The sequence below is a fragment of the Pseudophryne corroboree genome, chromosome 7 (assembly GCF_028390025.1).
Source record: "Pseudophryne corroboree isolate aPseCor3 chromosome 7, aPseCor3.hap2, whole genome shotgun sequence".
Lineage (NCBI taxonomy): Eukaryota > Metazoa > Chordata > Amphibia > Anura > Myobatrachidae > Pseudophryne > Pseudophryne corroboree.
The window spans coordinates 246,402,205-246,424,101 of NC_086450.1; the positions used below are offsets into that span (position 1 = coordinate 246,402,205).

General features: G+C 47.0%; 1 protein-coding gene and 1 pseudogene across 4 annotated transcripts in view; both read right to left on the minus strand.

Annotated features, from left to right (window-relative positions):
- The window catches only part of CCDC14 (coiled-coil domain containing 14), a 217,331-nt gene that overhangs the window by 92,709 nt on the left and 102,725 nt on the right, over positions 1-21,897 (minus strand). For all 4 annotated transcript variants that reach the window (XM_063934068.1, XM_063934070.1, XM_063934069.1 and 1 more), the window contains 2 exons: positions 2,896-3,114; positions 2,042-2,174 (listed from right to left, as the gene is read on the minus strand). In XM_063934068.1, the coding sequence (XP_063790138.1) occupies positions 2,042-2,174; positions 2,896-3,114 (352 nt within the window). The remainder of the gene's footprint in view (positions 1-2,041; positions 2,175-2,895; positions 3,115-21,897) is intronic.
- LOC134946960 (U8 small nucleolar RNA) lies at positions 17,829-17,925 on the minus strand (annotated as a pseudogene).

Here is a 21,897-nt window from a genome sequence, read left to right on the forward strand (position 1 = left end):
CAAGGTGTCATATATTGCCCTCAGGGCGCCCCCCCCAGCGCCCTGCACCCATCAGTGACCGGAGTGTGAGGTGTACATGAGGAGCAATGGCGCACAGCTGCAGTGCTGTGCGCTACCTTGGTGAAGACCGAAGTCTTCTGCCGCCGATTTTCCGGACCTCTTCATGCTTCTTGCTCTGTAAGGGGGACGGCGGCGCGGCTCCGGGAACGAACACCAAGGTCAGGTCCTGCGGTCGATCCCTCTGGAGATAATGGTGTCCAGTAGCCTAAGAAGCCCAAACTACCACCTGTTAGGTAGGTTCGCTTCTTCTCCCATTAGTCCCTCGCTGCAGTGAGTCTGTTGCCAGCAGATCTCTCTGTAAAATAAAAAACCTAAATATACTTTCTTTCTAGGAGCTCAGGAGAGCCCCTAGTGTGCATCCAGCTCAGCCGGGCACAAGAATCTAACTGGGGTCTGGAGGAGGGTCTTAGTGGGAGGAGCCAGTGCACACCAGGTAGTCCTAAAGCTTTCTTTAGTTGTGCCCAGTCTCCTGCGGAGCCGCTAATCCCCATGGTCCTTACGGAGTCCCAGCATCCACTTAGGACGTCAGAGAAAAGCTCTTTTCAGGGCTGCCTAGTGCAGCCCCCCGTTAGGGACCTGCTATGCAGGCACCAACTTACAAAATGAGCTCCAGTGTCCAGAGGCAGGGTTATAGAGGAGGCCATGCAATGCATCCTGGGAACAGTCAAAGTTTTAGCCTGTTTGTGCCTCTGCATCAAGATACAACTCTACACCCCCGATGTATTCCCTGTGGAACACAGAGTACCCAGCTGCATAAAGTAAAGCTACTATTTCATTGACAGCAGATAAGAACCACTTGTCCCATCTAGACTGCCCCTTGCTATTATCCTTTAGGCAACCTCAACTCTATTTGATCCTTCCTTCTTCACCAACACCCCATCATATTCCCAGTGGACTCCCTATGGATCCAGAAGAAGAAATTCACATGCCAAATCCAAGCAAATTGCTTTACTCTGTTAGCATCTACCACCTCGGACAGGAGGATATCCATTACCCTTTCTGTGAAGTAAGTTTTCCTTAAATTTCCCCCGAACCTACCTCCCCTCCAGTTTCAGCGCATGTCCTCGAGCTCTAGTACGTCTATTCCTTTGAAGAATGTTTATCTCCTGTACTGCGTTAAGCCCCTTGTAAGTTTCTAATATGTACACCCTTTCCCTTCTCAGGTCAAAACTATACATGCTATACATGGCATGATGTCCCCAATAAATCTAAGCTGTTTGGGATCCTTTAAGTTGTTTGTTTTAAAATATTCCAGAACTTTCTTTTAATAGTGTTTTCATTACTTTCCCCACTACAGATGTAAGGCTTACCGGTCTGTAGTTACTTGCTTCATCCTTGCTTCCGCTTTTGAGCAGTGGGACTACATTCGCTCTTTTGCAGTACTTTGGAATGGCACCTGTAGCTAGTGGTTGAATAATTTTGTTAATGATGCTACCAGCACATCTTTAAGGTCTTTTAGTGTCCTTGGATTTACCCCATCTGGCCCCATTTATTTATCCACTCAGTTTTGAAATTTCTGTTCTCCTCTGTAAATGTACTTCCATTGACTGTATATTATTTTTATGAATGTCCTTGCAACTTAACCGTGGCCCCTTCCCCTCTTCTTCTGTAGTGAATACTGAGTAAAATTAATTACTTAGATGATCTGCTATTGCCTTGTCTCCCTCAACCGAACTCACTCTCTGTCTTAAGACTTATTACTCCATTTTATTTTATTTTGTCACTTTTGCTCCCTTTATCTACTAACTTGGCCATTTTCTCCTCAGCTTCTGCCTTTGCAAGCCTGATCAATTTCTTAGCCTCCTTCCGTATGGCAAGATACACCTCTTTGCCATTATTGTGAGTTTGCTTATATTTCCTAAAGGCTGTCTTTTTTGCTTTCATACTAGTTGATAACTCTTTTGTAAACCACACTGGCTTCCTTTTCCTGGTGCTTTTTTCCTAACATGACTGTTCATTACTATTAGGAAAAATATGTTACCTTGTGAGTTCTCGGAGGCGGCTGACTTCCATATCCCGCTGTCTCAAAGATATCTCCAGAATCTGATTCTCTTTCTCTGAAGCCTCCAACTTAAACTGGACGCTCTTCATCTTCCCCAAAACCTCTCCAACTTCTGAAAGAGATCATTTTCTAGACATATCAACACTCTCTCTCTCTACAGTATTCAACCAGAGTTCTATACTTATACAGTACAATAGAAGTGTATTAAGGTATGGGCTCAGGTGAGCTTGCTCTCATTATCATCATCACTGGCACCAGATTATTGTATCGCCATACATAGGGAATAGAACACGTTTACATAATCCTATATTATAAAAAGCTAACACTGCTCCTCATCTCTATGGCGGGAATTCAAGTGATTTGCACACCAGTGCTGACATTACTGTTATGTTGTCCTTCATTTCGACAGGCGTGTAACTAGTTACATTATAACTATGTAGAGGAGACTATAAGAAGTTACAATCTAGATGTGATTAAGGTGGACACAAAGAAAGGAGGGGATAACAGAGTTGGGGCAATGGAGAGGCTGAAGAGTAAGGAAGAAACTTATAGTCTTTAATCAAGAGAAGTTTTAAAGGCATGTTTAAAATCTGGGTGAAAGTCCGAGCAGCACCATATATAACAAGAGGGCTATGTCCTAAATGTAGGCTTACCATACCATCTCTTTAAACTGGGACGCTCATGGATTACACATGTTCTGTGGATAATGAAAACCAGATGAAATGCAGGCTTAAAATCAGACAGCCACAGAACCTGTGTAATTCATGTGTCCCGGTTTAAAGGGATTGTATGATAAGCCTACCTAAATTTGAAACAGATAATACAGAACTTACCCGTTTTCATTTTAGCACAAATTATGTCATTCTGCTGCCTAATTTGAAGTATTTCTTGATCCTTTTCTTGGATGATGTGTGTACACTTCCTATTTTCATCCTTTTGGATGTCAATAATTCTTAGATGCTCCTCATTTTTACACTGCAGGGACAGGAGACATGTCTGAGACTCTTCGAATTGATGTTGAAGCTTCTCATTCAGCGACTGGAGAAAGGTCACTGGTATAGAGGATGAGAAGTTACATGGTTTCAGCTCACATGTGCAGGTTACAGGTCAAAATGTAAAGCCACTTAGGATCCATTTTAAATACACACATCATTGTACAGTAATGCACAATTACTGTCCTGTTTGTTTTTTTCCTTACTGTGCTAACTCATAGAAAGTTTATTTACAAGACATCGTGACTCAACCGGTTGTTTTATTATTTTGCACAAGCAATTTGGTGTCCTCTAAGGAAGTTTTCCATGACTGACAGCATCAGAAACATCTGCATAGAAACTGCTCCCAACAGAAACCTATGTTGCATCTATAACTGAGCTCTGGGGGCACACATTAAGAAAGCAGTTTGAAGTAGATACATTTGGCTAACTTTACTAGCTGTTTATTTTGTTCTAAACCAAAACAGACTACCATAGGTGGCATGTTGTGGTCATAAAAAAAAAAAAAAATAGGATTTTAATTACCTGCCGGTAAATTCTTTTCTCGTAGTCCGTAGAGGATGCTGGGGTCCACATTAGTACCATGGGGTATAGATGGGTCCACTAGGAGCCACTGGCACTTTAAGAGTTTGAGAGTGTGGGCTGGCTCCTCCCTCTATGCCCCTCCTACCAGACTCACTCTAGAAACTGTGCCCGAGGAGACGGACAACTTCGAGAGAAGGATTTTACACAGATAGTGGTGAGATTCACACCAGCTCACACAAACAAGGCAAATCAAGCTCACCAGCTTGAAAACTCAGCAACTGATGAAGAATACTTAACCAAGTAACAAAGCAGTACTGAACCAAGTAACCACTGCAGAATCACGAAGCGCGGGGCGGGCGCCCAGCATCCTCTACGGACTACGAGAAAAGGATTTACCGGTAGGTAATTAAAATCCTATTTTCTCTTACGTCCAAGAGGATGCTGGTGTCCACATTAGTACCATGGGGATGTACCAAAGCTCCCAGAACGGGAGGGAGAGCGCAGAGGCTCCTGCAGAACTGATTTACCAAACTTTAGGTCCTCAGAGGCCAAAGTATCGAACTTGCAAACGTGTTCGACCCTGACCAAGTAGTCGCTCGGCAAAGCTGTAAAGCAGACACACCCCGGGCATCCGCCCAGGAAGAACCCACCTTACGAGTAGAGTGGGCCTTAACAGATTTTGAACACGGAAGTCCTGCCATAGAATATGCATGCTGGATAGTGAACCTGATCCAGCGAGAGATTGTCTGCTTAGAAGCAGGACGCCCAAGTTTCTTGGGATCACACAGGACAAACAGAGTCCGATTTTCTGTGACGAGCAGTCCTCTTCACATAGATTTTTAGAGCTCTTACAACAGTCAAGGACTTTGGTGAAAATGAGGAGTCCGTAGCCACTGGCGCCACAAAAGCCGACACAACCTTCGGAAGAAACTGCTGACGCGTCCGAAGCTCAGCTCTATCTTCAAGGAAGAACAAAAAGGGGCATTAACAAGACAAAGCCCCCAACTCCGACACACGTCGCATAGAAGCTAATGCCAACATGAGAAACTTGACTTCAACCTCCTGTAGAGGCTCAAACCAATCCAATTGGAGGAACTGTAACACCACGTTAAGATCCCAGGGTGCAGTAGGCGGCACAAAGGGAGGCTGGATGTGCCGAACCCCTTTCAAAAAAGTCTGAACCTCACGGAGGGAAGCCAGCTGTTTCTGGAAGAAAATGGACAAGGCCGAAATCTGGAACTTTACGGATCCCAACCTCAGGCCCATATCCACACCTGCTTGCAGGAAGAGGAGAAACCGTCCAAGTTAACAATCCACTGTAGGAAACTTCTTGGATTCACATCAAGACACATACTTTTCCCAAATGCGATGGTAATGTCTATACATTACTCCTTTCCTAGCCTGTATCAGGGTAGGAATGACTTTGTTCAGAATGCCCTTCCGAGCTAATATATGGCGTTCAACCTCCATGCCGTCAAACGTAGCCACGGTACGTCTTGATAAACGAACAGCCCCAGTTGTAACAGGTCCTCCCGAAGATGAAGATGTCTCGGATCTTCCAGCAGTAGATCCAGAAGATCTGCGTACCAAGCCCTTCTTGGCCAGTCCGGGGCAATGAAGATTGCATGAACTCTTGTTCTCCTTATGAGCTTTAGAACCCTTGGGATTAGTGGAAGTGGAGGAAACACGTACACTGACTGGAACACCCACGGAGTTACCAGGGCGTCCACCGCCAATGCTTGTGGGTCTCTCGACCTGGAACAATACGTCCGAAGCTTCTTGTTGAGACGGGAAGCTATCATGTCTATTTGAGGAACCCCTCAAAGATCTATCACCTCCGTGAACACCTCTGGATGGAGGCCCTACTCTCCAGGATGGAGATCATGTCTGCTGAAAAAGTCTGCTTCCCAGTTGTCTACACCCGGAATGAAGATTGCGGACAGCGCCAATGCATGTTTTTCTGCCCAGAGGATGATTTGTTACCTCTGACATTGCAGTCCTGCTCTTCGTTCCGCCCTGTCGGATTATGTAGGCCACCATCGTTACATTGTCCGACTGCATTTGAATGGCTCGATCTCGCAGAAGATGAGACGCCTGACCGTTGTACACGGCTCTTAGTTCCAGAATGTTTATTGGAAGACTGGATTCCAGACTTGACCATCTTCCTTGGAAGGTATTCCCTTGAGTGACTGCGCCCCAACCCCGAAGATTTGCATCCGTGGTTAGGAGGATCCAGTCCTGAATCCCGAACCTGCGGCCCTCCAGAAGGCGAGACAGTTGCAGCCACCAGAGAAGTGAATCCTTGCTTTCGGCGACAGACTTATCCTCAGGTGTAACTGTAGACGAGACCCCAACCACTTGTCCAGGAAATCCAGTTGGAAGGATCGAGTATGAACAAGATATCCTTGCAGTCAGCGTACCCGGGTCCTTCATGGATCCCACCATGAACCCCGCAGAATCCTGTATATTACGTAAAACCAGTTCAAGGTCACTTCTGTTCATTGTATCAAAGTCCTCTAGTAATGTGCCTGACCGTTTTACTATAGCTTTTGAAATCCATGCACAGGCAATAGTAGGCCTTAATGCCACCCCTGAAGCAGTGTATATGGATTTGAGCGTAGTGACAATCTTCCGATCAGCCGGTTCTTTTAATGCGGTAGAACCAGGGACAGGTAAAACCACCTTTTTTGACAGTCTGGAAACAGAAGCGTCAACTATGGGTGGATTTTCCCATCTTTTTCTATCCTCCTCAGGGAAGGGAAAGGCAACCAAAACCCTTTTGGGAATCTGGAAATTTTTCTCTGGGGTTTCCCAGGATTTTCCAAATAAAGCGTTTAATTCTGTAGACGCAGGGAAGGTTAGCAAGGCTGATCTAGGATTATCTGTGAAGTAAGCCTCCTCAACCTGCTCAGGTGTTGTGTCAGAAATGTTTAACACATCTCTAATAGCCTCAATCATGAGCTGTACCCCCTTTGCCAGGGATGCCAACCCCCTCAGCACATCCCCATCACCGTCAACTGTATCAGAATCAGTATCCGTCTCATCTTGCATAATTTGGGCAAGTGCACTTTTTGTGGCAATATTCTAGGGAATCTTGAAGGAATAGGTACAGAACCTGACCCAATTGCCATAGACTGCTTTAATACCGGAGTTTCAGTCCCAGTATGAGCTACCCTAGTAGAGATCATTTCCTTAATAGAGGTCAACCACTCAGGCTCAGTAATAGGGATCTGAGCCAAAACATTACATTCCTGTGCACATGGAATGGATTCCTCATGAGAGGAAATGTCCTCTGCAGCATAAGACAGAGTACCTAGACATGGCTATGTGAGAAACAAACACCCACACAGGAAAATGTCAGACACAGTTTTCCCCACCAAGTATGCCACAGAAATTGGAGCCAACCCACACACAGCGCTTCCCTAGGTAGATATAATACAACTACCAGGCGCTTACTGTGCACCTTAGTAGACTACACAGTATTTACACAGCATCCCCCCCCCCCCCTCCCTTCTACAACCCCCTGGTACCGCACAGGATAACTGGAGTTACGTGGAGGGCAGCTCTCCCTGTCAGCGTTTGACTGGATCTGCAGGCAGGAAAAGGACGCTGAACGCAGCTGGGTCCGCTCTGAGAAGCTCCGCCCCCTGAACATGGCGCTGCTTCCTGCTCTTAATTTCTTTATACTGGCCTGAGAAATGTTGCTGGCAGTGTAACTGATGTCCCTGACAGGCTTGTGACCAGTGTAGGGTATAGGCGCTGGCTCAGGGCGCCCCTCACAGCAACGCACTATGTACCGCTGAGCCTCCGGAGCGAAGTTAGTACTGCGCTCTCACCCGGTTGCCGCCATCTTCACACCGGCTCCCCGCTTGTCAGGGGGGCTGGTAACTCACTCGCCACCGGAATCTTCTGGCTCTGAAAGGGGGTAGCTGCATGCTGTGGGAGTGAGCCGTCACCTGGGGCGGCTAACAATCATCACCCTCAGGAGCTCAGTGCCCTGTCAGAGGAGATAGTGGCTCTAACCCTGCAGGGCGGACACTACTCCCTCCCCCCCCCCCCCCCCCTTAGTCCCACGAAGCAGGGAGGCTGTTGCCAGCAGCCTCCCTGTGCCTAACTAACTCATAGAAAAAAAATAAAACTAAAGAAGCTCTAGGAGCTCCCCTAGCTGTGACCGGCTCCTCCGGGCACATTTTCTAAACAGAGTCTGATAGGAGGGGCATAGAGGGAGGAGCCAGCCCACACTAATAAACTCTTAAAATGCCAGTGGCTCCTAGTGGACCCGACTATACCCCATGGTACTAATGTGGACCCCAGCATCCTCTAGGACGCAAGAGAAAATTGGATTTTAATTACCTACTGGTAAAGCCTTTTCTCGTAGTCCGTAGGGGATACTGGGAATCCATTCAGTACCATGGGGTATAGCCAAGTCCACTAGGAGCCATTTTAAGAATTTGACAGTGTGCACTGGCTCATCCCTCTATGCCCCTCTTACCAGACTCAGTCTACGAAACTGTGCCCGAGGAGACGGACATAGAGAAGTAGGATATAGAAAAAGAAAAGTGGTGAGATTACGAAACAGCACACAGAAAACCATGCTAACCAAACTTTAAACCAGGAACAGCAACAGCTGAACCAAACAACATTACTGAACCAAGTAACCGTGCAGGAAGAACGAAGCACCGGGCAGGCACCCAGTATCCCCTACGGACTACGAGAAAAAGGATTTACTGGTAGGTAATTAAAATCCTATTTTCTCTTACGTCCTAGGGGATACTGGGAATCCATTTAGTACCATGGGGAAGTACCAAAGCTCCCAAACCGGGTGGGAGAGTGCTGAGGTTCCTGCAGAACTGACTGACCATACTGAAGGTCTTCAGAGGCCAAAGTATCGAACTTGTAAAATTTTGCAAACGTGTTCGAACCTGACCAAGTAGCTGCTCAGCAGAGCTGTAAAGCCGAGAAACCACGGGCAGCCACCCAAGAAGAACCCACCGACCTGGTAAAATTGGTCTGTACAGATTTTGGAACCGGCAAGCCCGCCGTGGAATAAGCATACTGAATAGTAAGCCTGATCCAGCGTGCAACTGACTGCTTTGAAGCAGGACACTCCATTTTATTGGGATCATGAACGAACAGCGAGTCCAATTTCCTGTGACGAGCTGTCCTCCTTACATACACCTTCAAAACCCTCACAACATCCAAAAACTTTGAAGTAGCAGAGGTGTCCATAACAACTGGAACCACAATCGGTTGGTTGATGTGAAATGCGGACACCACCTTAGGAAGAAATTGCAGACGAGTCCTGAGTTCAGCTCTGTCCTCATGGAAAATTAAGTAGGAGCTCATGTAAGACAATGCCCCCAGCTCCGACACACGTCTTGCTGAAGCCAGGGCCAGCAGTGTAACGGTCTTCCACATAAGGTCATTTAACGTCCACCTCCTGTAACGGTTCAAACCAGTCCAATTTGAGGAAGTGTAGAACCAAATTGAGATCCAAAAGGTGGCGTGGGAGGCACAAAGGGAGGTTAGATGTGCAAAACACCCTTCAAGAACGTCTGGACCTCAGGGAAAAAAGCCAATTGTTTCTGAAAGTAAATAGACAAGGCCAAAATCTGGCCATTAATGGAGCCTAGACGTAGGCCCACATCCATTCCCGACTGCAGAAAAAGCAGGAAACGTCCCAGATGAAGTTCCACCGTAGAATATTGTCTGCTTTCACAACAAGAGAGATACTAATTCCATATACGGTGGTAATGTTTCAACGTTACCCCCTTCCTGGCTTGGATCATAGTTGGGATGACCTTGTCAGGAATCCCTCTCCTGGCTAGAATCAGCCATTTAACTTCCATGCCGTTAAACGTAGCCACAGGAAGTCTTGATAGACGAAAGGGCCCTGTTGTAGAAGATCCTCGCGAAGAGGTAGAGGCCACAGAACTTCAGTCAGCATCTCGAGAAGATCCACGTAACAGGCCCTTCGCAGCCAGTCTGGAGCAATGAGTATTGCTTGAACCTTTTCCCTTTTTATTCTCTTTAGAATTCTTGGGATCAGAGGAAGTGGAGGAAACCTGTACACCAGCTGGTAAACCCACAAAGTTGTCAGAGCGTCTACCGCCACTGCTTGTGGATCTCTCGACCTGGAACAATACTGCTTGAGCTTCTTGTTGAGTTGAGAGGCTATCATGTTGATCTGTGGATATCCCCACCGACGTGTCAACCACTGGAACACCTCCGGGTGAAGGTCGCGTCTGCTGAGGAAGTCTGCTTCCCAGTTGTCTACTCCCGGAATGAATACCGCCGACAATGTCATGGCGTGTTTTTCCGCCCAGAGGAGAATTCTTGACACCTCTGACATTCCTGCTCTGCTTTTCATTCCGCCGTGTCAGTTTATGTACGTTACCGCCTCACATTGACCGACTGGACTTGAATGGCCTGATTTCGAAGTAGAGAAGAGGCCTGCAGAAGGGCATTGTAGATAGCCTTGAGTTCCTTGAAACTGCACCTCCTGGGTGACTGCTCCCCAACCTCTGAGGCTTGAATCTGCAGTTAGTAGAATCAAATTCTTAATCCTGAACCTCGACAAGGTGAGAAGTCTGTAACCACATAAGGGAGATCCTGGCTTTCGGCGACAGATGGATCCTCTGGTGCATGTGAAGGTGCGATCCGGACCATTTGTCTAATAGAGCTAGCTGGAAGGGCCTCGCATGAAACCTTCCGTACTGAAGCGCCTCTAAGAGGCCACCATTTTACCCAGATGGCGAATGCACAGAGATTCGGGTTGGCTTCAGGACAGCCCGAACCATCGACTGGATCACCAAAGCCTTTTCCAAGGGAAGGAACACTCTGATACTCTGTGTCCAGTATCATTCCCAGGAAAGGAAGCCTCTGTGTCAGGTCCAGGTGAGATTTTTGTAGGTTCAGAATCAACCCGTGATCCAGGAGTAGTCTGGTTGAGAGGCCAATGCTGTCCAACAACCGCTCCCTGGATGGTGCCTTTATCAGAAGATCGTCAAGGTACGGAATTATGTTCACTCCGTTTGCGGAGTAGAAACATAATCTCTGCCATCACTTTGGTGAACACTCTCAGTGCCGTGGAAAGACCAAATGGCAGGGCCTGGAACTGGTAGTGACAGTCCTGCAGTGCAAACCGTAGATAAGTCTGATGATGCGGCCAGATCGGAATATGAAGGTACGCATCCTTGATATCCAGAGACACTAGGAATTCCCCCTACTCCAGACCTGAGATCACCGCTCTCAGAGACTCCATTCTAGAATTTGAACACTCGTAAGTACAGGTTTCAACGACCGAACCGTCCTTTTTCGGTACTACAAACAAGTTGGAATAATACCCCTTGTTTTGCAGATGAGGTGGAACTGGAACAATGACCTGAGTCTGTACCAGTTTTTGAATGGCACCCTGTAAAGTTATACTTGCCTCTTGTGAAACTGGTAAGCCTGATTTGAAGAATCTGTGAGGTGGGAGCTCCTAAAACTCCAGTCTGTAGCCCTGGGAAATAAGCTCTATGACCAGGGATCCTTGCACGAACTTGTCCAGATGTGACTGAAGAATTTTAGTCGGGCTCCCACCTGCCAGTCTTCCAGGCATCGTGGTCCACAGTCATGCCGAAGGTTTTGAGGAAGCAGAGCCTGAGCTCTCTTTGTGTAAACTGTCAGTTGCTGGTTTGCGTGGTTTATCTCTAGCGTCTCTGGTGGGTGTAGAGGAACCTCTGGGTTTGCCCCTAAACTTGGCCGTCCGAAAGGACTGTAAATTGGGACCCGAGTAAGCCTTCCTAGCTTGGGGAGCTGCAGAAGGAAGATATGTGGACTTACCAGCAATAGCTTTGGAGATCCATTTGTCTAGTTCATCTCCAAATAAGACATCTCCTGGGAAGGGTAGGCCTTCCAGGCCTTTCCTGGAGTCCGCGTCTGCCATAGCAGTGGTGCGTGCATTAAGCAAGCCTATTTCTTTTAAGGCTTCCACCATGAAATTCGCAGAGACCTGAATATGTTGCAAGAGTAAAATAATGTCCCCCTGAGGTAAGGCATCTAACCCCTCAATTAGGTTACCCGACCATTTGGCAATGGCTGTTGTAATCCACCTACAAGCTATAGTGGGTCGCTGGGCCACCCCAGCAGATGTATCAGCTAAGTCTTTCAGGGAGGCTGCACACGGGACAGGCAGAAGAGGTGGAACTGGAACAATGACCCGAGTCTGTACCAGTATCGTGACAGCCTGGATACTGATGCATCCACTGTTGGTGGATTTTCCCATGTTTTTCCTATCCTCAGGAGGAAAAGGAAAAGATGATAGGAAATTTCAAATCCCTATAAGGTTGCCATCAGGATTAAACCACGGTTCTTCAGAGTATTTAGTTCCTTTGACACAGGAAAAGTGGGCGAGGATTTTTTTTTTATATTAAAATAAGATACCTCACTCTCCTATGTCACATTATCAGGGATATGCAGAACTTCTCTGATAGAGGCTCTCATAGAGGCTATATTTCCTGTGACAGAGTACCCTCCCCCACCTCTGAGTCCACCTCGTCCTCCTCCGTGTCTGACTCATCAGAGTCAGACTGCAGGAGATGGGCCAAAGTAAGTTTTTGGGGATAAATGGCAGGGGACTGAGACGCTGGTTTGGGAACGGAGTCTCTTTTCATAAACTCAGTCATAGATTGTCTTAAGTATTGCGTCTCTTTCTCATTGCAGGACAATTTAGTACAAATGTTGGAAATACAGTAATAATAATTTTATTAATATAACGCTCTTTCTCCAATAGGACTCAAGGCGCTTAACAGATGCATAGCATAATATAGTACAGAAAATAATGAAGTACAGAAAAACTTTTCATAAAATACAGAAGCATGTAGATAATAAAGGGACATTATGGAAATGCTTGAGTAAACAGGAAAGTCTTGAGTCTACTTTTGAAGGATTCTATAGTTGGGGCCTCTCGCATTGTGCGGGGAAGGGAGTTCCATAGAGTCGTAGCCGCATGACTAAAAGCTCGACCCCCAAATGAATTCCGTGAGATTCTAGGTACTGCTAAAAGTCCTTCATCTACAGATTGCAGTAATCGAGTGGTGCAGTATGGGGTCAGAAGCTGCTTCAGGAACCTTGGGCCCTGGTCATGTAGTGCTTTGAAACTCAGTAAGCCAATCTTGAAGATGATTCGCCATCTTACAGGCAGCCAGTGAAGGGAGTAGAGGATGGGTGTTATGTGGCTAGAATGGGGCTGGTCGGTTAACAGCCTGGCAGCTGTGTTTTGCGGTACAATTCTTTTGGTGGGGGACCAAGGTAGAGGGCATTACAGTAGTCCAATTGAGATGATACAAATGCATGTATGACTTTTGGCAGATCATCTGAGGGAATTAAGTGCTTGATTCTGGCTATGTTCCTCAGGTGAAAGAATGAGGATTTGATTGTGGCATATATCTGATGTTTAAGTGTCAAGCCACCCATCCAGGACAACGCCAAGATTCCGTACACGATCAGTGGTTTGTAATTCTGAAACCCCGATTGAAAGTCCAGTTGGTTGGCTATGCTGCAGTCTTGTCCTTTGATGTTGCGGTCCTATCATAAGGACCTCTGGATTTATCCGGGTTCAGTCGCAGCCAACTGGCACTCATCCACTCCTGGAGTTCAGCTAGACAGCCATTTAGGGTTGGCTATTGGGTTATCAGTGCCCGGAGCTTAGGACAAGTACAGTTGTGTATCATCTGCATAGCAGTGGTAGACCAGCCCATGGCGCCTGATTATTTCACCCAGTGGGAGCATGTATACTGCAAAAAGCATGGTGGATAGTATAGAAGCTTGTGGGACACCACATGGCAATGGCACTGATGATGAGTATACCCCAGACGATACTCTCTGTGACCTGCCTGATGATTTGAACCAGCTTATGACTGTGCCATCCAGTCCACAAAAATGTATCAGTCGCTCAATCAGAAGCACATGGTCCACAGGTATCAAATGCTGCAGAGAGATCCAGAAGGATTAATGTTGAACAGTCACCTGTCTCTTGCATCAGAAGATAATTTAACACAAACACAGAGCTGTTTCAGTGCTTTGTCTTCTCCTGAAAGGAATGGATCATAGATAATCATGGGTTGTCAGGCAGGTTTCCAGTTGATTTGCAACCACTTTCTCAACCTTTCCTAGAAAAGGAAGGTTTGATACCAGTCAGTCGGGATCTAAATTAGGTTTTTTAAGAATAGGTCTAACAATTGCTTCCTTTAGGGGTCCTGGAAAAATGCCTGTCTGCAAAGAGCACTGAACAATTTTTGCAAAGACAGGACCAATTATATCTATACAACCTATTAGAAGCTTGGTTGAGGCAGGGTCCAGATCACAGTTGGTAGGATGCAAAATCCGAGCAATTTCAGCAATGTCCTTTACATCCACTCGGTTAAAGCTGGCCCATGAAGGCAGGTGGCTTATATTGGCAGGCTTTGTAGTTTGGCACTCCTTTGATGAAAAGTCCAGCCCGGATTGTTGCATATTGCCTGGGAGAGGGTTTCATCAGTCTGCAGGCATGCTGGCTTGCAAAGCATCTCCACTGTGCGGAAAAGTTGAGCTGGCCTATTGTTTGCTGCCGTGATCTCATTTGACAGGAACTGCGATTTCTTACGGGTGATTGACGTCGATATTCTTCGTTATGCTTATTAATTTTATGTCGTCATCAACTAGGTTAGTCTTCCTCCATCGTCTTTCCAGTCTACGCCACCTTTTCTTGAGCTCACTAACACTTGTTGTCGAACCAGGGAGCTTGACGTTTACGAGGTCTTATACGCACAGGGGCGATAATATCAATTGCAGCCATAATATCCTCATTATAAAAACGGACTAGGGAACAGGGATCTTCACAGGCACCCAGTATAGCAGAGAGATCCAGATTTGCTGCTAGAGCCTGGGGAGTCATACCCCTCCTTGGATGATACCTGGTCAACTCCACGGGCAGAGATCTTATTTGAGGGGTTGCAAATCAGAACCAAAGGGAGTGGTGGTCAGACCAGATGACTGGGTTTATTTTTAGGTCAGTGACTTCTAATCCAATCTGAAAGACAAGATCGAGAGTGTGACCATTTTTATGTGTGGCAGAAGGAATGACCTGTGTGAAGCCCAGACCATTCATTGTGCACAGGAGGTCTTGGCCAAGGCGTGAGAGCTCATTATCCACCCATGCATTGAAATCCCTGAGGATGAGCCATCTTTGATGTTCCAGAACCAGGCCAGCAACAGTGACTGCAATTTCTGGTAGAAATATCTTTCCATCTCCAGGGGGTCGGTAAATGAGAAGTACTCTGAAACCTAATCCTGTCGAACTCCAGGCAGCAATGCACTCGAATGAGCGAGTAATTTCAATAGGGTCGACCCTAAGTTTAAGTTCTTTTTTGAAGCAGATAGCCCCCCCGCCCCCCCTGCGGTCCAGTCTTGGGTTGTGGATGACAGAGTAGTTTGTTGGGACTGCAACCTCCAATATAGGTGCTGCATTTTCATCTAGCCAGGTCTCTGTAATACAGGCTAGATCTGCAGATTCAATAAGGTCAGCAATTGTTGCAGTCTTGTTTCTTATAGATCTGGCATTACAAAGGACTGACCTGATTGGGTATTGACAGATTACTATAAGTATGAGCTGCATAAGATGATGAGAGAGAGAGAGAGAGAGAGAGAGAGAGAGAGAGAGAGAGAGAGAGAGAGAGAGATTTTTCCCCCAATTCGGTATGTGATCCAAAAATTATAATGGGTTCATGAGCAGAGTTACTGCTATAACCTATTGCTGCTCCAATAATCCAATGTGTACATTTGAGACAAGTGATAAATAAAATAACTTTCCTTTTTTGTTGCTGTGCTGATTTAGTCAATTATTCCAGGAGAGAGCAGGCTTGCAGAAAGGTGTTCAAATCCAATTCCTATTGTGTAGGTGTGAAAAGTCTCAGTGTGAGAGGCCTTTGAAGTATTTTTCATGTGGGGGTAGCGATATCATTTGTCCTGGGGAATAGCTGGGATCCCGCAATCATTCCCCTAACGGAGTCCAGCCATGCTGGCTCTGCCCCCGCTAGCCTGTGAAGGTACACTACACTGAGTACACACTAGTGAACCCCCCCTGGAGAAGAGGAACAATGTGCCTTATATGAAACACTCTTTGCCTGACATACTGTAACAGTGACAGCACACACACAGGAAAAAGTTAAATGCACAATTTACCTACAAAGAGCCCTTCCAGGGAGACACAGAGAGAGTATGGAGCCAGCACACGGTGCCCTTACCGCTAATGCCAAGCATAGCCGGGTCGCAGACTAAGTACCTAGATTAGGGACTTAGAGGCAGATGTATTAAGCCTGGAGATGGCATAAGGAAGTGATAAAGCAGTGAATTGCAAGGTGATAAACGCACCAGCCAGTCAACTCCTAACTGTCAATTTACATATTAGAGCCGATTGGCTGGTGCCTTTATCACCTTTTCATTTATCACTGGTTTATCACTTCTTTATGCCTTCTCCAGGTTAATACATCTGCCCCAATGTACACAAATAACCGCCCCCCTCTGCTATGACCCCCTGTTACCACCGAGGTAACCTGGAGTCCCGCGCATCCCTGTCAGTCAAGTGTCTGTGTCAGCCGCAGAGGGAAAATGGCGCTGGTGAGCTGCTGGATCCGCTCATAGTGAAGCCCCTCCCCTCTTTTTTATACTGGCTGTTTGTGTCTGAGTGCATAAAATGGAGACAGACTAATTTTATGGCTTTGTTGCCAGTCTGGGTACTGTGTCCGCTGTTCAGCATCTGTGTCCTTACACAGTGTGAGACGCAGTCCACCCCGTTCAGAAGTCGTGCGTCTCCGTACCCTCATGCCGCCATAATGGCTGGGGACCTGCTACCAAGGATGCCAGCTTAGTACTCACCACTCTTCTTTCTTCTGGCTCTGTTAGGGGTGGCGGCGTGCTGCGGGAAAGTTCACTCGCCGTGGTGGGGCTTGAGAATAGTTACCTCAGGAGCTAGTGTCCTGTCAGCGGGGAATGGGACCATTAACCCTTTAAGAGGTTGGGCCATTCCCCCAAGTCCCACAAAGCAGGCAGGATGGTGCCATCCAGTCCTGCCTGAAAATAACAAACATATAAAATAAATGCAGAAAACTCTTCAGGAGGGTTTCCAGAGACGTGACCGGCTCCTCCGAGCACATTTTCTAAAGTCTGATAGGAGGGGCATAGAGTGAGGAGCCAGCGCACACTATCGAATTCTTAAAGTGCCCAAGGCTCCTAGTGGACTCATCTAAGCCCCATGGTACCATATGGATTCCCAGTATCCCCCAGGACGTAAGAGAAAAAAACAAAACACACAGATCACTCGGCCTTGAAATGAATGGGAAACCACAGACTGGCTGAAAGCATGGTAAACGATGCTATGGGAGTGTCCGCTCTCAGGCAGTCCATATTCTAAAGCATTCTAAAATATTTTTTTAGTCATTTTGCCTGTAGCAAATGGCTGGATTTGCAAACTGCTCATTTACTAAAGTCAAGACAGAGTGCAAAAATGGGATTTTGGTAACTACCGGTAAATCCTTTTCTCCTAGTCCGTAGAGGATGCTGGGGACTCCAAAAGGACCATTGGGTATAGACAGATCCGCAGGAGCTTGGGCACACTACAAAGACAAACTGGGTGTGAACTGGCTCCTCCCTCTATGCCCCTCCTCCAGACCTCAGTTAGAAAACTGTGCCCAGGAGAGACGGACCTTTCGAGGAAAGAATTTATAATTCAAACCCAGTGAGTGTTATACCAGCTCACACCACTAACATACCACAAGACATGGCCTTCAACAGAATACCAGCCCACGGTATGAAAAACATACAGCCATACGCTGAGAGAATATGTAAATATGTGACTCTGCAGCACCGAATGAGCAAGCACGAGGTCCCCATGAGCCAGGGTATCAAACTTGTAGAGCATAGCAAAGGTGTTTGAAACCCCACCAAGTAGCTGCTCGGCAAAGTTAACCCGCCGAGACTCCTCGGGCCTCCGCCCAAGAAGAGCCCATCTTCACAGTAGAATGGGTCTCCCCTGACTTTGGTAACAGCAATCCAGCCGTAGCACTAGCACACCGAATCGTATCACAGATCCAGCGTGTAACAGACTGCAGAGACGCAGGCGCCCCAAGCACGCTGGGAGCATACCGGACAAACAGAGCCTCTGTTTCCCCAAACTGAGCCCAATTGGCGACATAAATCTTCACAGCCGTGACTACATCGAGAGACTTTGAATCAGTCACTGCAGAAATTTTACATACTCAGCCTCCCCCATTTATCACGTCTGTTTTCCCATAAGGAGGAACCGGTAAGGATCAACCTCACTGATGATCTTGATAAACACCGAAAACCCTCTTCGGCAGAACTCCTATCCGAGTTCTCCCTTCTATCCACTTGGAAGATCAAACAGGGGCTCTTGTGAGACAAAGCCGCTACTTCCGACTACCGCCTTGCGGTCGCCCCGAAGGCACCAACAAGACAACTCTCCAAGAGAGAAATTTTAACACAACCTTTAATAAAAGGTTCCAATCAGTGAGACACAAGAAATGCAACACCACGTCAAGATCCCACTGTGCCAATGGGGCACAAAAGGAGGTTGGACGTGCAGTACTCCTTTCACGAAAGACTGAACTTCCAAAAAGGTGGCCAAAAGTTTTTTTTTTGTTTAAAGAAAATTTATAAGGCCAAAACTGCCCTGAAACAGAGCCTAACTTTAGGCCTGCATCCACGCCTGCTTGCAAGGAATGGAAAAAAACGACTCAGCTGAAAGTCCTCCGTAGGAACCTTCTTAGATTCACACCAAGACACATAGTTACACCAAATGCAGTGGCAAGGCTTCGCCGTTACTTCTTTTATAGCCTGAAGAAGTGTGGAACCGACCTCACTGGGAATACCCATTCGGACTAGGATATGTCATTCAACCGCCACGCCGTCAAACGCATCCGCTGTAAGTCCTGATACATGCCCCGATCTTGCTGCAACAGTTCCTCCCGTAGAGGAAGAGGCCAGGGATCTTCTATGAATAAATCTTGAAGAACTGGATACCAAGCCCTCCTTGGCTAGACCGGAACAATGAGGATCGCCGGAACCTCTGTTCTTACGTTTATCTCCTTCAGCAGAGTGAACGCGGAGGGGACACCTAGACCGACTGAACACACCCAAGGTGTCACGAGGGCGTCCACTGCTATAGCTTGAGAGTCCCTTGACCTGGAACCATATTACTGAGGTCTCTCATTGAGGCGAGACGCCAACATGCCCAATTGAGGCACTCCTCAAAGACTTGCCACTTCTGTGGAACTTCTTGATGACGACAGTATTTCTCCCGGATGGATAGCGCGTCTGCAGAGGAAATCTATTTCTCCGTCGTTTACGTCCGGAACGAAGACTGCTAATATAACGTCTTCCAGTCTTTCCACCCAGCGGAAACTATTTCAGCTTCTGCCATAGCCGCTTTGCTCCTTATTCCGCCCTAGCAGCTTACTTACGCCACTGCTGTCAAGTCGTCCGACAGAATTAACACGCGCAGATCACGAAGAATATGTTCGTTGAAAATAGCTCTTAATGCAAGAAAGCTTATTGTAGACAAGCTTCGCAGCTTGACCTTTTCCTCTGGAAATACTTCCCATGCAAGGACTGCTCCCCAGCCTCGGAGAACAGCATATATGGACACCAGGATGTAATCCTGAATCCAGAACCGTCGTCCTCTAGGAGGTGAGAACTGAGCAGACACCACAGGAGCGATATCCTGGCCATTAGAATTATATTACAGTGCATGTGCCGGTGAAAACCCGGACCACATTCCCAACAGGTCCCATGAAAACCACTCTGGCATTTGACCTGTTCACAGAAAAGGCCTCTTAGGCCGCATCCAACGTCTTCATCAACGGAACATATTGATGGATTGGCACTGCAAATCAGATCTGACTCAGGACCCTCAGACCTCTGTCCACAGGAAAACACCGAACCTCAACCGTTCAGTATCTACCCTGATACCACCTCAGACATCTGCGCCTTTGGGAACAACAGCCCTTCCCTGTGTCGAAGAACAGTCAGAGAGAAACAACGATTTGCACCACTTATTTCTTTACCTCGCCTCAATCAGGCGAACATCTCAGTACAGAATAACAATGGTTCTTACTTTTTTATAACCAGGACAGGCGGACGAGGCCCTGAACCTGACGCACCTCTGGTATGGCGTCATGTACTACCTCCCCTTCCAGAGGGGAATAGCAATATCCATTAGAAAATTAGTGAAGGGAAACATCTGTAACTCCAGAATGTTCCCCTTTGGATTCTATAAGTAACTCACCGGTCCTAGTCCATTCCCGGACTAACTGAAAATAGTTACTGAGTCCTCACCGGAGTGGGGTCCCGCCATATAGACACTGCGACATGCGGTGAATGTGGTAGACACAGAAACGACATCCTCTTCTGTGAACCTAACATGGCTGCAGAACTCTTACCTTTTCACCTTCCACAGGCTGTATAGAAAAGGAAAAAAGAACTGTATCGAACCGATTAAAATTACTGGATCCCACAAAGGAATGCGTCAACAACCGTCGTGAGGGAATCTAACTCCCAAAACTAGACTTACCAGCAGGATCCACCAAGATTGACTGAACTGAGGCATCCCCCCAAACAGCGGTACACCATCCCAGGGAAAAACTCCAGTAACTCTCGGAGTCAGCCTCAGCCATCACCCGGCCACACATCCTGCATTCGTACGACAGCCTGACGCAATGTTATAGAGAAGAACCAACCTAAGGAACCTCCCCTCTCTCCTTAGGGTAAATCTATCTGATGTCTTACCGAATACAAACACTCCCTCATGTGCACGTAACGCAAATAAGCCCACAGCATAGAAATAAAATATCACTTAGCTTTCCTGTATACGATCCTTTGAGACAGGGCCTTGTGTCGACCAGGAGTTAACTTTCACAGTATTCTATCCGTGGCAGGAAAAGAATAAACCTTCGGGACTCCTTGTGAGGATCTGAGACCAACCCGTCATAGTCGACCTAGAGCTTTATCAACAGAGCGACCAGCACATGAGAAAGAATACTTTTACTTCAGTCGACATTATAAATCCTAATGTAATACACAAAAATACACACGTATCCCATATATATATATATATATATATATATATATATATATATATATATATATATATATATATATATATATATATATATATATATATATATATATATATGGATTGTCCCGAACCGTAGGGTCCCTAGTGACAGTATTGTGTACTGTATGTGTATGACCATGTACTGACATGCCCCAGTTGTGGATCAGACAGGAAACCGTATGGTCGAAAGAAACCCTAGTATTTGTCGACAAACCGGGAGAAGTAACCAGGCAAAATAACCATCTGGCGACCCCGAGAGGTCAGAGTGGAAAATACCTATATAATCTTTCTAACACTCTCCCACACCTACTACCATATCAGTGCTTGAGCTACAGGCCCAAGGAACCGTACCATACATATACATACAAACAGCGATCCCCTTTAGCGACAGAGTACTGAATCCTGTCGACATATGTCGACTAAAAACCTATAGTGGGCATTATGACCAGGGAAACACAGGGTACATGCTATACTCCCATTTAACCAACCAAGTGTTATATTCTAAACACTGTGCCCCCCCTTCCCCCCAACGATTGTACAATGGCAGGGACATGGAGGAAAATGGTGCTGAAAGAGTTGTGAGGGCGAAGCCCCGCCCCTTCTCGGTGCGCTTCAGCCTGCTAAAAGTATACCTTCTTTTTTCCAGCGGGGGTCCCTATACAGTGTCTACAAACAGTATATAAGGTCCACACCCTTAAAAGAGTGTTCATCATGCTGCCCAGGGCGCTCCCCCCACCCTCCCCCCTTGTGAGCCTTCGGCGCGGGAGTAAGTGGCGCGCAGCGCTGCTTCATGCTGGCGGGGGACGGGATACGGTCTACACCTATATATAGTGACTACACCCTGAACAAGTGTATATCATGCTGCCCAGGGCGCGCCCCCCCCCCTTGCGCCCTGCACCCTTTTGAGCCGTCGGCGCGGGAGTAACTGGCGCGTAGCGTTGCTCTATGCTGGCGGGGGTATGTGACACGGTGCCCAGGCACTGAGAAAGCTTTTAATGCCAGCCTTGTGAAAAGATCAGTAACTTGCTGCCCAGAGCGGTCCCCCCCAGCGCCCTGCACCCTGTGAGTGCCGTATTGTGGGAGCATGGAGCGCAGCGCTACCGCTGCGCTGTACCTCTGTTACCGAAGTCTTCTGCCGTCACTGAAGTCTTCTGTTCTTCACATAC